Genomic DNA, 16,363 nt, shown 5'->3' with positions numbered 1-16,363 from the left:
AGCTGTTTCATTAGAGACCAAGGCTAAGGTCACTCACACCCTCATATTCCCAATTACTGTGTATGGATCCAAAAACTGGACAGTGAAGAAGACTAATAGTAAAAAAGTTAATTTGTGTGAAACATGGTGTTGGGGAGAGCCCTGCAGACGCCCTAGACCACTGGGAAGGTGTGGCTCCTAGGGCACATGAAACCTGCAACATCACGAGACGCCCAATGACAGAGCTGGAGCTGTCCTACTTTGGGCACATCATGAGGAGGCGGGGTTCTTTGCAAAAGACAGGAGTGCTGGGGAAAATAGAAGGAGCAGGACAAGAGGGAGACCAAATATGAGATAGGCCGACCCCATAAAAAAGCAGGAGCTGAGCAGGGCTGTGAGGACAGAAAACTCACAGGGTCGTCCATCAACCAGAGGGTTGCCAGGAGTCAGAGCTGACTCAATGGCAAGTACCACATACCAGTAAACTGCCCACACTCATTCCCTGCACAAATACACAAAGCCTCTTCTGTATGTTGAGACTGGGCTTACACTGGGAGTACAGACATGAAATGGACAGCCCCGATGCCAGGGAGACCCAGCACAGCAGACAAGGACAGCACCTGCAGCAAGCAACAGGGAACAGGGACCACCGCAGGAGCACTAGAGACGAAGTGGGAGGCATGGCCTAAGTGAGAGAACAGGGTGGGGAAGAACAGGCGTGGGCTTTCAGCAAGGAAGGGGTTGCCCGCCTGCTTGCTGCTTGGAGAAGGCATGAGAGGCTGAGAGGAAGGGAGAGGGGTAAAAGAAAGGGAAGGGTTAAGTGGAAGCATTAGCAATGCCTAAGCTTAGGTTACAATGGAGGGAGAGTGGGTCGTCCTGAAGGGTGTTAGGCAAGGGAGTGACCAGTCTAACTTTTGTTTCAGAAAGATAAGCTTTTCAAAAAGGCAGAAATGGATATGAAAAAAGCAAGACTGAGTGCTGGGACCATGAGGACACACTTGAGTGCCTTGATAAAAAACAATGAGAAACGAGGGGAAGGACGAGCGGGTGGTACTTGTAACTACATGGGGCAGGAGGACTCTTGGTTGACAGCTCCATGCCTTCCCACTGAGTTGCGGGACTGCAACAAAAAGAACTGATTCGCAGTTGGGGAGAAGATGACGGGTTTGCTTTTGGCCTTGCTAAGCTGAAGAGGCTGCAGGATGTTGCAGTCAGTGGAGGGGTCTCCCAGGACAGCAGTAGAATGACCTGAGGCTCAGCATACAGAGATCAGGCTACAGACACAGATGCTGCAGGTGCCATTCAGAGTGGATGACTTGGAGAAAGTCTGAGGAAAAGACTAGCACTAAGAGACAGAGTCCTGGGCATACCAGTAGCACATGGCTATGAAAAGGAAGAGAAGCCAACTGCCCATGAAGGATACTGAGGGCCGCCAGCCAGGAGTGGGATCAGAGATGCCACAGAAAGAGTCTCGGGAGAGGGTTCAAAACGGGAGTGCTAGAGACACGGACCAGGAAAAGAAGTGCATGTATCAGACTCCCAGCACAGCATCAGAGTGGCTTTGGTGAGGACGGTCTCAGTGAAATGGGAGGGTAGACTGACTTCAGGGATGAGAGGCCATCTGACACAGGAGGACAGACAGGACTAGTGAGGAATCTTTGAGGGGTGACAGAGACGACTTTTTCAAAAGCTGGGTTGTAAAGAGAAGAGTGATGGGGCATTGTAAGAGGTGATTGCGATTTGCAGTTCGGGTGACCACAGCTGCTACTTTAGTGCCTAATGTCCTGGGCACTCCCCTGCCCCCCGACTCTCAAGAGATAATAATTTAGTCACCTTCTGATAACTACAACTTAGAAGGTTATGATGAGTATTAAGTGATAATTAAATGCAAGGCAATGAGCCAGATGTTATGGGGGCACAATGACGGAAACTGTTTGCAAGGAGCTGAAAAACTTGCTGTGCGCACATGCATGTTCCCACACGTGGCTTGTCATAGAATGACTCCTTTATTTCTGAATACATGGTATTGGCAAACTGTTTCTACACAAGTTCGGGGCAGCAAGGTCAGGCCTTTCTTTTCCCATGAGATAACTAATATACATTACAGACAAAGGGAGGTGCCCCAACTGAGAAAAGAAAAGCGGTCACCGGATGCCATCCTTCTCAGCCATCTTAGACGGAAGGTGGAGGCGGGCCACCCAAGGGGGAAAAGCAGTAACAGGCTGGCTGGAAGAGCTCAGGCTCTTAGGGTCTAGTCTTCCTAGGACTGGGAAGAAAGGGCAGGGCAGTGACATTCAGTTGGCTCAGACCTGTTGAACAAATTTGAAACAGATCTAGGAAACAGTTCAGTAGTAGAGGGCTAAGAACCCAGAACGGGCAACATCTGAGTACTGTGTATTGTTACCTTGAGTAGAAAATAAAGAGATTTTATGGAAAAAACCCTTGATCTGCTCCCTGGAATCTGAAACTTTTAGTCACTGCTCTATAAAAATACTTAAATAATTTGAAATCTGGGAATGTGAATCTCTTCACCTTCTTTAAAAATTCCCCCTAAACAAGGGAAACAGAAACAAAAAATATATGTGCACATATAGCATACATGTAACTAAGGAGAAGAAAGGTTATAAGGTGTAACAGGTTCGGAGAACAAGAGAGCTATCCTGCTAAGGTGATGGAGGAACACCTGGAAACAGCACTCCTCCCAGAGACTGGCCGGAGGCACGCCACGTGCAGGCCAGTCGGGCCGCACAGTGGGAAGGCAGGCAGAGGCACTGGCGGGAGCTCCAGGGGTCATCCCCTCAGTCAGTGAACAAACAGCCAGACACTACGCACCAAGCAGCAGTCCAGGTATTGGAGATGCAGAATTGAAGAAGCGCGATTTTGTTTGTGAATTTACAAATATGTGAACTCTTGTGGTAGAATTATTATCCACTAGGAGGCTATTACTATCACTCCTAGTCTAAACATTCATGTTTCTCTGCAGAAACCCCTGTTGGGGATGTAACATAATATATATGGTGCACACACTATATTATCTTTCTAAAATATAAAAATATTAAAATTCCAAAAGACATCAGGGCCCAAGAGTTTTGAAAAGAGATTGTAGATTAAAAGATCCAGAGACTGTTGACTGATGATCTTGAGAATGAGAATGGTAATTTGTTGCTGAAAGTCATGTTTGCTCACTTAAAGTCATAAGCCATGCTTATCACAAAAGAGCAGATTTGCCAACAACCTTGCGACAGATAATTAACCCGCTAACTATGACCTTCCGGATTTAGTTTTAATAAGCTCAACCAGTATAAAGCAGTGCTAGAATCACATGTATAGCATTCTCCCTCAAGATAATTATTTTACAAATAAAATACGAGTAACTTTCACAGGTTAAATCTGAAATACCATGCCTGTTGTCCACCGGCCATGTCATTTCTTCAGGCTGGGTGGCTGGTGTGATGATATTTAATTTGAGACCTGAATGATAAACGGTGGTCAGCTCTACGACCATAAGGCAAAGGAAAAAAGTCTTGAAGAAGTCCTAGGGTGGAAGGATTCAGAAAATCTGGGCAACAAACACCCCCACTGCACTGGAGCACAGCTGGAGGGGCCATGGGGGCAGTGGTGGGTGGCGGTGGTCAGGGCCAGCGCTGAGCTGCTCTGCAGATTTCACTGGAAAGTGTAATGGAAGATACTACAAGGGTTTTAAGCACGATACTGATAGGATCTGATTTAAACTTTAAATGGACATATTTGGGATATAGACTGTAATCCAGTGTGGAAACATACAGTAAATGTATGTATAGAAAGGTAATGGAGTTTAGGGAAAAAAGAGCAATTATGGCCAGCTGTAGGTAAAAGGCCTCATATATTTATGACTGTGATTTCAGAAAACTAAATACCAGTGGTCACATAAAATATTATTAACTTCACAGTTCTGGTTTTCAGTTTAGACCATTCAGCATCACTATACTATTATCACCTAACGTAAACACTATACAATAAAAACCAAAGGTGGTAAAAAGTAGACAACTTTATCACCATCTGATAAAGCATTACACAATGGAAACAAAAGGTAATTAATGTGGTTAGTTAAAACAATGAAGATGAACTCAAATCTGTTAACAACTCATTGGTACATCTCTGTATACATACGTATCCAAAAACAACCTATGCCTAACATGCACACGATCATTTCTATGTAAGATAACTTCTATATAAAAATGTTAATAGGTAGTCTGGTTTTATGTATTGCACACTATTTCATACAAAGAACCAATTATTTGATCAATCAAAAAGTTTATTTAATTCAGCAAGCAATAGTTATTTTTTAAGTACATATGATAAAGTGATTTAAGTGAATTTCATTTGATATCACAAAGATAATAATGGAACTGTGTCAGTCACTCTCCTGCAGTTCAATTTTCTGCGCTAAATTACTATAATAATTTTATTCCTACACATTTTTCTTCTATCCTTCACCTTTTCAGCAGAAATAATTAGGTCTTACGTAAGTGACCAGATTTCTTAAGTACATTTTTTTATGACAGTCACAAAGTCATTGCACAAAACTGTCAGTGTAATAAAGGAATATCACAGGAAGCAAGTATGCATTACTAAAAATTATCAAATATTATGAGGTGTATCAATTATTCTGTGGAATTTAAAAATAACTAAATAATTAACTATTAATAATTTAAAAGTGTAGTAAATTCCAAACTATCAAGAAATGGGTTTAAGCTAATAAAGTTAAAATCAAACTAATCCTTTAGTAAATATAAAACAAATCTGAATAGAGAAAGCATTTAAAGCATATATTAATTGATAAAAGCATACATGTATTTATTACTCTAGATGTACTGGACTACCTTTCGAGAACTTTGATAACTGAAAGCATTTACCTGTTGGAGGCAGGCAGTCTTTCCAGTCAAAATAGCCTGCGTAAATTCCAGGTTCTAAGGAGCCAACAATGGGATCTGCTTTCAATTCAATGTAACTCTCAAAGAGTCTTTGGTCTAATTCTTTCAATGAGGCCATGCTAACCTATAAACACATAAAAAAGAGTAATTATAAGCTGTCCATTTGAGGGTGAAGGAAAAAGTAATATGACACAGATCTAAAATTACTTCAGTATATTTTAAAAGTACCTATCAATTTTCCTACAAAAAGACATGATTTTTATTTTATTTATTTTCATTAATAAAGACCACTCTTAGCACAGTTATGTGTTAGGATAGGAATTAATCCTCACTTATGGGCCACAAGTAGTCGTCACAGAAAGCCTGGCCCCCATGAACTGGGAACTGCTGCTGGTAGTGGGAGCAGAACAGGGTCAGGAGGTTAGCCTCAGTCCTACAAGTCCGAGCCTGGTCTCACCAGCACCCGAGGCCAAGAAGTTACAGAGCAGGTGGGTTGTACTAAGTCTGGAAGTAAAGAATCTGAGGGCCCAGGTTTCCCTGCAATGGATTGGTGGACTGTCTGCTTTTGCACCACTGACCCACAGGACACAAGTTTCTTTCCAACACCAGACCTGAGTTTCAAGAAGCTAACGTTGAAAATCAAACACACATCTAGGTTGTCTAATAGGTATAAACAGGAATATCTGTTCAGTAGTGAAATTCTGCTGTGGAAGAGAAAAACAACGACGTGAACTTAGAAAAATAATGAACACCCTGAAGAAGATTAAAGTATAATATAAAACAAAACTTCATGAATATAAAACACATGATTTTCAAAGCTAACAACTGAGCAGATTATTTGAAGAAACTACTGGTCACTACTAAGACTGAAGTTAAGTACTTCGAAGAACAGAGTAAAATTGTAAAGAGGTAGATTATGAAGAGACTTAGAACACAGATCCAGAAGCTTGAATACACAAAAACAAATAAAAATCAAACCCAGAAATTCAAGAAGAGAAATATGAGCAGTTAGAGAAGAGGTAATAATTAAACAAGCAATAGAAAACATTTAACTGGATCTAAAGACTGAGTTTGCAATTGGGATCAGATTGCTGAGTTCCAGGCCAGACTGATGAGACACTGCACACACCTAGGAAAATACCATTAAAGTACCCAGTTGCTAAATAATAGAGAGAAAATGCTTTAAGCTTCCATCAGACAAATAATTTACATACGAAGGAGAAAGAATCAGTCTGACATCACATTTGTCAGATGCAAAACTGGAACCTGAATTTACTAAAATAATATCTATAGGAATAAAAGGAATGCAACCCAAGGATCATACATTTAGCCAAGATATCATTTACTAACAGAGTCTGAAAAAAGTACGGAAGGGTTCAAAGAGTACATCATCCATGTACTTGAGAAAGGGCTCTGACCTAAGAGCAAATACATCAGATCGAGGAGGATAACAACTGAGGAAAACAGTGGTAGGGACTGACTTTGAGCTCCCTTTTATCTTTCACCCGTCCCCTTCTCTAATATTTAGAAACATAAACCTAAAGAGATGATTAGAGATACTCTGGGCAATGGGAAATACAAGTGCTAATTCTTGAAAAAGAGAATGCATCTAAAAAGGAAATACTAGTAAGAACCTAGAATAACGATGAAAATACAACATATTAAAATCTATGATGGACAAAAAACTAAAAATGCAGCTATTCAACAAAGAAAGGTTTAAACAAAGAGAGGCTTAAAATTAATGTTTTAATCTTCTACTTCAGATAACTGAAAGAGAAAATTAAACTGAAAGTAGAATAATTAAGGATAAGAGCAGAAATCAATTAAATTTTTTAATTGTTTCAGTTGTACAAAACAACATCGAGATTAGACATTTACACCCCTCACAAAGTGATGACCCCAAAAAGTCTACTACCCCTCTGACACAGTACAAAGCTATTACAATACCATTGACTATATTCCCTACGCTGTACTTTATATCCTGTGACTATATGTATATACATATTTTTAATTATAGTTGACATTCAACATTATTTTATATTGGTTTCAGGTGTACAGTGCAGTGGTTAGACATTTATGTAATTTATGAAGTGATCCACCCACCTGACACCATACATAGTCTTTGCAACATTACTGACTATATAATCCATATTGTATTTCACATCCCTGTGACTATTTTGTGACTACCAATTTGTACTTCTTAGTCCCTTCACCTTTTTCACCCACCCACCAATCCCCCTCCCATCTAGCAATGATCAGTTTGTTCTCCGTATCTGTTTGTTTGTTTCTTCTGTTCTTTAGATTCCACATGTGAGATTATATGGTATTTGTCGTCCTTCTCAGTCTGACTTACTTCACTCAGCATAATGTCCTCTAGGTCCATCTATGTTGTTGCAGAAATCAACTAAATTTTTAAAAGATTAATATTAGAGAAAACCACCAATGCCAAAAGTTGGTTCTTGAAAAAATTATTATAGTTTTATGTAAGTCTGACAACATAGGAAAAAACGATAAAATCCTGAAAAACACAACTTTCTAAAACTGGCACATAGTCCTATATTTCTTAAAACCGAGTCCATTATTTAAAATGCTTCCACATGATGAAAACTTCAGGCCCAGATGACTTCACTGGTGAATTCTACCAAGCAGTTAAGGAAGAAATTATATCACATACGAACTTTATCATAGACTAGAGCCTGAGAACATTTCCTATTTTGTTTGATGAGGCCAGCATAACCCTGATATCAAAAACTGACAAGGATATTGCAAGCAAAGACATAAAAATCCTAACAAACTATTAGCAAATTGAATCTACAATTTAAAAAAAACACATTATACAGAAGTGGGATAATTTTAATAGATTAAAAAAAAAGACTTGAAAAATGTCCCCTTCACCACTTATATTCAAGACTGTAATAGAGATCCTAGTCCATGCAATATAGCAAGAAAAATATATCAGAAAAGAAGATGAACTGTTGTTTCAGTACATATTATAAACCTATAATAATATATGTATAATTATAATAACACAATGATAATGAACAAAATGTAATACTTAATGAAAGATAGATCAGAGACCTAAATATAACAGCTAAAACTACAAAGCCTCTGGGAAAAAAATATTCAAGACACTGGAGCAGGTAAATATTTTGATAGGATGTGAAAGGCATTAAACATTTCAAAAAATGATAAACTGGATCTCATAAAAACTAAAAATTTCTATTCAAAGGATACCATTATGAAAACAGAACAGCAAGCCACAGACTAGGGTTATTTACAGATTTCTAAGAAATTACTCGTAGAAAGGTAAGCAACCCAATTAAAACATGAGTTAAGTGAATTGAACAAACATTTAAAAAAAGAAGATATCTAAATATGAATATTTGAATGTATAAGATGCATAAACATCATTATTTATCAGGGCAAGTCAGTGAAAGCAACGAGATTGGCTACAATAAAAAGAATGACAATATTAAGTGTCAGTGAAGACATGGAGAAACTGGAATATTCATACACTGAATGTAAAATGAGATACCCATTTTAAAGAATTACTGAAAGTTCCTAATCAACTTATTCCATGACCAGCAATTCCACTTCAATGTATAGACAGTGGTCCCCTTTTATCCATGGGTGATACATTCCAAGATCCCCAGTGGATGCCTGAAACCACAGAAACCAAACCCTATACATACATATGTATGATAAAGTTGAACTTATAAGTTAGGCACAGTAAGAGATTAATAACAATAACTAATAAAATAGAACAATTATAAGAATATACTGTAATAAAAGTTATGTGAATGTGGTCTGGTCTCTCTCTCTCTCTCTCTCAAAATATCTTATTTTACTACATGTACAGCATGTACACGCTGGACAAAGGGATGACTCATATCCCTGGGTGGGTGAGAGGGACAGCAAGAGAGTTCATCACGATACTCAGCACAGCAAACAATGTAAAACATGAATTGTTTATTTCTGGAATTTTCCATTTAATATTTTCAGACTGTACTTGATTGTTGGAGTGAAACTATGGAAAGCAAAATGGTGGATAAGGGTGGACTACTATATCCAAGATAAGAGAGTACAAATGTCCACAAAAAGACTTTTACAGTAATGTTCACAGCAAGTATATTCATAAAAACCTACAATTGAAACAACCTGATGTCCAGTACCATGAGAATGACTAAACAAAATTTGGTTATCCAAACTCAGCAATAAAAGAAAATAAATTACTGATAGGCACACAATTTCAATGAATCTCAAAAATTACTAAGTTGGAGCAAAAGTAGCCAGACACAAAAGGCTACAAACTGTATGGTTTCCTTTTACATTTAGTTCAGAAACACGTAAAACAATCTATGCTGATAGAAATCAGAATAGTGGTAAAAGGGGTGCCTAGTGACTGGAATGGAGCATGAGGGTAGTGGATACTGGGATGTAGAGATGTGTAAGAAGTCACCAATCTGCACACTTAAGATTTGTGTGTTTTACTGTAGAGAAATTATACCTCTTTGAAAAAAAAAAAAAAGGTTGAAAATAAATGGATGAGTCGATAAATACTAGGCAAAAGAAACAAAAAGAGAGCAGAGTGGCAGCATTAATTTGTGACAGGACGGGATTAAGACAAACTACTCACCTCATAAATTTTGTTGTGAGAATTTAAAAAGATAATTTATGAAACTTGTGTAGCACATTTAAAGTACAAAACAAATGCTAGCAGGAATTACTATTATTGACTACCCTATTTTCACTAATGCCCCGTTCACACCAGCTACGTTAGCTTGCATGACCCTACTCGAAATGCAAGGACAAAGCCTATCAATGCTTAATGTACTACCTGATAGTTATAAACGAAAGTTAAATGGAAAAAAGAAATAAATCCTGTTAAGGAAATCACAGTCTAATAGAAAAAGAAAGGCGAGAAAACATTTATAAAACTACATGTTAAAAACATATGGCTCTTAAGCATGCAGACAGGGAGTGCTTAAGAGGGTACTGAAAAAAGGCTGCACAGGGCAGGGGTATGATACCTGAGGACGTTATCCTTTTAGGCCAGGTGTCTCTAACCACAACAGGGCACCTATCTAAAGGAAAAAATAAAAGTGGGGTGCTAACTCAATAATTATGTACTCCAAAATAACTACTCACCTCCTATACGTTACAATTGGGCAGCACCTTTTAAGGTACTTCAGTTGGTAATAATTTAGAAATACGGAATATATTAGGAGGCAGCATTTTTTATGTAGGGGCAAATAATGCTTGTAATAATCTACCATTATAGCTTCTTTAGTATGTATATCAAAAGATATTTTTATACCAAATGGCCTGACCTATATTACAGTTCATAATAGGTGCTGACAAACAAATGCCTGCTAAGTAGATATCACATTTCTTCAACTGCTACTCAGTTGTCTTCAAAGTCTTCAACTCACTCAAAATAGTTAAAAAGTTAAAATTATTTTGATTTATTTCAATGTTTCCAATTTAAATTTTCTAATTTACTGTTTTAAAAACTTTTTGGTAAAATGCTTTTTAAAAAGTATGTTCCTGAAAAGGGGGGAAAAAAAGAAAAAACACCTGTTATTTTCATTTCAAAGATGACAGAAAAAAATACATTTAACTGAGCCACTCCTATAAAAGGATCTAAAGAAGAGGCCACATCGAGACTGGTAGGAGGGGTGGAGATGCAAAACAGGCTGATCCCAAACACACTGCCCCGTCCTAAGGGCATTTTTGCAACACGGTCACGAACCCAGCACCAGTGCAAGAATTGAAACTGCATTAACTTTGTAAAAACCACCACCCACACCCTGTAGCTCCCAGGAACCCTGCCTGGCCCACCTAGTGCTGCATCTCCAGAGGTAATCTCCACACCTGTCAAGCTACCTGACACATGCACCTAAGGAGGCTCTTTCAACCGCTGGGCCTTACGGGCAGCTGGCAGGTGACAACAGGCCTAGGAGGCCCTGGGCCTTTTGCTAAGGTGCTCCAGGCACAATACAGTGGTACCTCGGTTTTCGAACGTCTCCGTTGACAAACATTTCGGTTTACGAACGCCGTAAATTTTATGGATCCATGGTATCATCAGATAGTAAAATTCATGCTAAATTAGCAGTTTTAGGGGTTGATTTTAAAGGCCTAGAATGGATTAATCCATTTTGCATTATTTTCTATGGGGAAACTGCGCCTCGGTTTTCGAACATTTCAGAACTTGAACGGTCTTCCTCAACGGATTATATTTGAATACCGAGGTACCACTGTACTGGTAGCAGCTGGCCTCTGTTCAGAGCAAGGTCATCCCCATAGGCCTCCAGGTCGAGCACAGGCAGCAGCCAACTACATACAGGTTAGTAGCTCTCACCAGGTAGTGCCAGGATAGTCACAGGCAAAGCTGAAATAGACCTGCACAGGAGTCCCTTCCAAGAGACACCAGAAACAACAGACTCAGAAGCCAGCTTCAGACCACACCAGAGCACTACCTTTTTAGCCAGTAAACAAATAACTGTATTGGAACACCCTCCCTACTCACCTGATCTGGCCCCCAATGACTTCTTTCTTTACCCGAAGATAAAGAAAATATAGAAAGGAAGACATTCTAATGACATTCAGGACAACAAGGGTAATACGGCAACAGCTCTGATGGCCATTCCAGAAAAAGAGTTCCAAAATTGCTTTGAAGGGTGGACTAGGCATTGGCGTCAGTGCATAGCTTCCCAAGGGGAATACTTTGAAGGTGACTGTAGTGATATTCAGCAATGAGGTATGTAGCACTTTTTCTAGGATGAGTTAATGAATTTAATTGTCTGACCTCGCGTGTCCCCAATAAAAGAACAGGAGAAAACTCAAGAAATAGAACTAAATGAAATGGAGGCAACCAACTTACCAGAGACAGAGTTTAAAACACTGGTTATAAGAATGCTTAAGGGACTTAGAGAATTTGAAAAGAGATAGTAAGCATAAAGAAGGACATAGAAATCATAAAAAAAAAAAATTAACCAGTCAGAAATAAAGAATACAAACTGAAATGAAGAATACAGTAGAAGGAATCAAGAGCAGATTAGATGAAGCAGCGGATCATATCAGTGATTTAGAGACAAAGTACCAAAAAACACCAAATTGGAAAAAGAAAAAGAAAAAACAAAGACAATTTAAGGGGCCTCTGGGATATCAAGCATGACAACATTCACACTATAGGAGTACCAGAAGGAGAAGAGAGGGAGCAAAGGATCGAGAACCTATGTGGAAGAAATAATGACCGAAAACTTCCCTAACCTGGCAAGGTGAATAGATAAACAAGGTGAACACAAAGATTCCCACACCAAGACACATCACAATTAAAATGGCAAAGGTTAAAGAGGAAGAGAGAATCCTAAAAGTAGCAAGAGAAAAACAACTAGTTACTCACAAGGGAACTCCCATAAGTCTGTCAGTTGATTTCTCAACAGATATTAGCAGGCCAGAAGGGGGTGGCAGGAAATATTCAAATAAAAAACAAGGGCTTACAATCAAGACTACTCTACCCAGCAAGGCTATCACTTAAAATTGAAGGAGAGATAAAAGCTTTGTAGACAAGAAAAGGCTAAAGGAATTCATTAACACCAAGCCTGAATTACAAGAAATGTTAAAAGGACTTCTTTAAGCAGAAGAAATGAGAAAAACAAAGATAAAAAATATGAAAAATAAAATGTCAATAACTATGTAGCTATCAATAATCACTTTAAATGTAAATGGATTAAATGTTCCAATCAAAAGATACAGGGTAGCTGAATGGATAAGAAAACAAGACCCATGCATATGCTGTCTACAAGAAACCCACCTCAGATTGAAAGACACACATAGACTGAAAGTAAAGGGATGGAAAAAGATATTTCACCCAAACAGAAATGAGGGGAATAAAACCCAAAAACTGGGGTAGCAATACTTACATTGGACAAAATACACTTTAAAACAAAGACTAAAGTAAGAGACAAAATAGGACTTTACATAATAATAAATGGAGCAATCCAACAAGAAGACATAACCCTAGTAAACATTTATGCACAAAACACTGGAGCACCTAAATACCTAAACAAATACTGACTGACATAAAGGCAGAGATCGACAGTGACACAATCATAGTAGGGGACTTCAACACCCCATCAACAAATCTTCAAGATAGAAAAATCAACACAGAAAAAGCGGCCTTAACTGACACAATAGACCTGATGGATTTAATTGGTATTTGTAGAGCAGTTCACCCCAAAACAGCAGAATATACATTCTTTCAGAGTGCACATGGAACATTTTCCAAGATAGACCACATGTTAGGCCACAAAACATGTCTCAATAAATTTAAGAAGACTGAAATCATATCAAGCATCTTCTCTGACCACAGTGGTATAAAACTAGAAATCAATTACAAGAAAAAAACTAAAAAACACACAGACACATGGAAACTGAATAACATGCTACTAAGTAATGAATGGGTCAACAATGAGATCAAAGAAGAAATGAAAAGATACCTTGAGGCAAACAAAAATGAAAACACAAGGATCCCAAATCTATTAGACACAGTGAACGCAGTGCAGGCTACCCCCAAATAACAAGAAAAATCTCAAATAAAGAGTGTAACTTTATACCTAAGTGAACTGGAAATAGAACAGCAAACAAAGCCCGAAGTGAGTACAAGGAAGGAAATAGTAAAGATCCCAGCAGAAATAAACAAAATAGACTAAAAAAACAATACAAAAGATCAAAGGAACCAAGTACTGGTTTTGTGAAAAGATAAACTAAACTGACAAACCTTTAACCACAATCATGAAGAAAAAACAAAGTGATCCCAAACAAATGAAATCAGAATTGAAAGAAGAGAAGTGACAACAGACACCTCAGAAACACAAAAAGTTTTAAGAAACTGCTACTAGCAACTATAGGTCAACAAACTGGACAAGCTGGAAGAAATGGATAAATTCCTGGAACCACAGAATCTTCCAAGGCTAAATCAAGAAGAAACAGAAAATCTGAACAGACTGATTACAACCAACAGAATTGAATCAGTAATCAACAAGATCCCAACAACAAAAAAGTCCTGGACCAGATGGCTTCACAGGTAGAATTTACCAAACATTAAAAAAAAATTAACATCTATTCTTCTCAAACTATTCCAAAAAATCCAAGAGGAGGGAAGGCTCCCAAGCTCATTTTACGAAGCCACCATTACTCTGAGTCCAAAACCAGACAAAGACGTTACAAAAAAAGAAAGCTACAGGCCAGTATCTCTAATGAATATAGATGCAAAACTCTTCAACAAAATACCAATAGACGCATAAAAAGCATTTGATAAAATCCACCATCCACTTATAAGAAAAACTCCCAGCACAGTGGGAATAGAGGGAACATATCTCCACAGACTAAAGGCCATACACGAGTATGACAAATACACAACAAATATCACACTCAATGGGAAAAGCCAAAAAGCATTTTCCTTAAGATCAGGAACAATACAAAGATGCCCACTTCCACCACTTTCATTCAACATAGCATTGGCAGTCCTAGCTACAGCAATCAGACAAGAAAAAGAAACAGAAGGCATTGAAATATGGAAAGGAAGAAGTACAACTGTCATTATTTGCAGATGACATGATATTAAATAAAGAGAACCCCAAAGATTCCACCATAAAATTGTTGGAACTGATGAATGAATGTAGTAAAGTAGCAAGATACAAAGTTAACATTCAGAATTGGTTGCGTTTTTATACATCGATAATGAACTATCAGAAAGAGAATTCACAATGGCATCAAAAAATAAATAAAATACTTAGTTATAAATTTAAGTAAAAGACCTGTACTCAGAAAATTATAAGACATCGAAGAGAGAATTTAAAGAAGATACAATAAATGGAAGCATATACCACACTCATGGTTAGGGAGAATTAACATCATTAAAATGTCCACACTACCCAAAACAATATATAGACTCAATGCAATCCCTATCAAAATACCAATGGCAGTTCTCACAGAACTAGAACAAATAATCCTAAAGTTTATATAGAACCACGAAAGACCCCCAAATAGCCACAGCAATCTTCAAAATAAGAACAAAATTGGAGGTATCACACTATACTACAAAGCTATAGTAATCAAAACAGCATGGTATTGGCATAAAAACAGACACATACATCAATGGAACAAAATAGAGAGCCCAGAAATAAATCCATGTCTATTTAATCCATGTCATTTAATCTATAACAAAGGAAGCAAGAATTTATGTTGGGGTAAAGATAGCCTATTCAATAAATGAATACATGCAAAAACTTGAAAATGGACCACTTTGTAACACCACATACAACAATAAACTGAAAATGAATTAAAGATGTAAATGTAAGATCCCAAACATAAAACTCCTAGAAGAAAATATAGGAAACAAATTCTCAGATATTACCCTTAGTAATATTTTTGCTGATATATCTCCGTGGGCAGGGAAAGCAAAAGAATAAACAAACAAATGGGACTACATCAAATTAAAAAGTTTTTTTCACAGCAAAGGAAACCATAAACAAAACGAAAAGACATCCTACTGAATGGGAGAAGATATTTGCCAATGATACATCTGATAAGGGGTTAATATCCAAAATTTATAAAGAACTCATACAACTCAACACTCAAAAACTGAACAATGAAATTAAGAAATGGGAAGAGGACCTGAACAGACATTTCTCCTAAAAGGACAAAAAAAAGGGCCAACAGACACATGAAAAGATGCTCAACATCACTAATCGTAAGAGAAATACAAATAAAAACCACAATGCGATACAACCTCACACCTGTCAGAATGGCCATCATCAATAAATCTATAAACACACACACACACACACACACACACACACACACACAGGTGTGAGTGAAGATGTAGAGTAAAGGGAATCCTTGTGCACTGTTGGTGGGATTACAAATTGGTGCAGCCACTATGGAAAACAGTATGGAGGTTCCTCAAAAAAATTTAAAATGGAACTGCACTGTTACCCAGCAATTCCATTCCTAAGTATTTATCCAAAACAATCCAAAACACTAATTTGAAACAATATATGCACCCTATGTTTACTGCCTAAGAGATGTAAACAACTGAAAGGCCCATCAACAGATAAATGGATAAAGAAATTGTGATACGTATATATGTATATAAAATGGAGTATTATTGTCATAAAAAAGAATGAAATCTTACCATTTGCAACAACATGGATGGACCTAGAGGATATTATGTTAAGTGAAATAAGTCAGACTGAGAAAGACAAATACCATATAATCTCATTCACATGTGGAATCTAAAGAACAGAATAAACAAATAAACAAAACAGAAACAGACTCATAGATACAGAGAACAAACTGATGGCTGCTAGATCGGTGAGAACGGTGAAGAGATTAAGAAGTACAAATTGGTAGTCTCAAAATAGTCACAGGGATGTGAAATACAGTATGGGGAGTAGAGTCGATAA

The 16,363-nt window shown here is 37.7% G+C and overlaps 1 protein-coding gene across 5 annotated transcripts in view; it reads right to left on the bottom strand.

Annotated features, from left to right (window-relative positions):
* The window catches only part of EXOC2 (exocyst complex component 2), a 247,335-nt gene that overhangs the window by 49,775 nt on the left and 181,197 nt on the right, over window positions 1–16,363 (bottom strand). For all 5 annotated transcript variants that reach the window (XM_019714889.2, XM_074335319.1, XM_088791404.1 and 2 more), the window contains one exon: window positions 4,875–5,016. In XM_019714889.2, coding sequence (XP_019570448.2) covers window positions 4,875–5,016 — 142 coding nt within the window. The remainder of the gene's footprint in view (window positions 1–4,874; window positions 5,017–16,363) is intronic.

Source organism: Rhinolophus sinicus, chromosome 14, assembly GCF_057876585.1.
Source record: "Rhinolophus sinicus isolate RSI-liver-muscle chromosome 14, RSI-T2T, whole genome shotgun sequence".
NCBI lineage: Eukaryota > Metazoa > Chordata > Mammalia > Chiroptera > Rhinolophidae > Rhinolophus > Rhinolophus sinicus.
The sequence above is the reverse complement of the archived record's forward strand: the minus strand, read 5'-3'. Positions and strand labels throughout refer to the sequence as shown.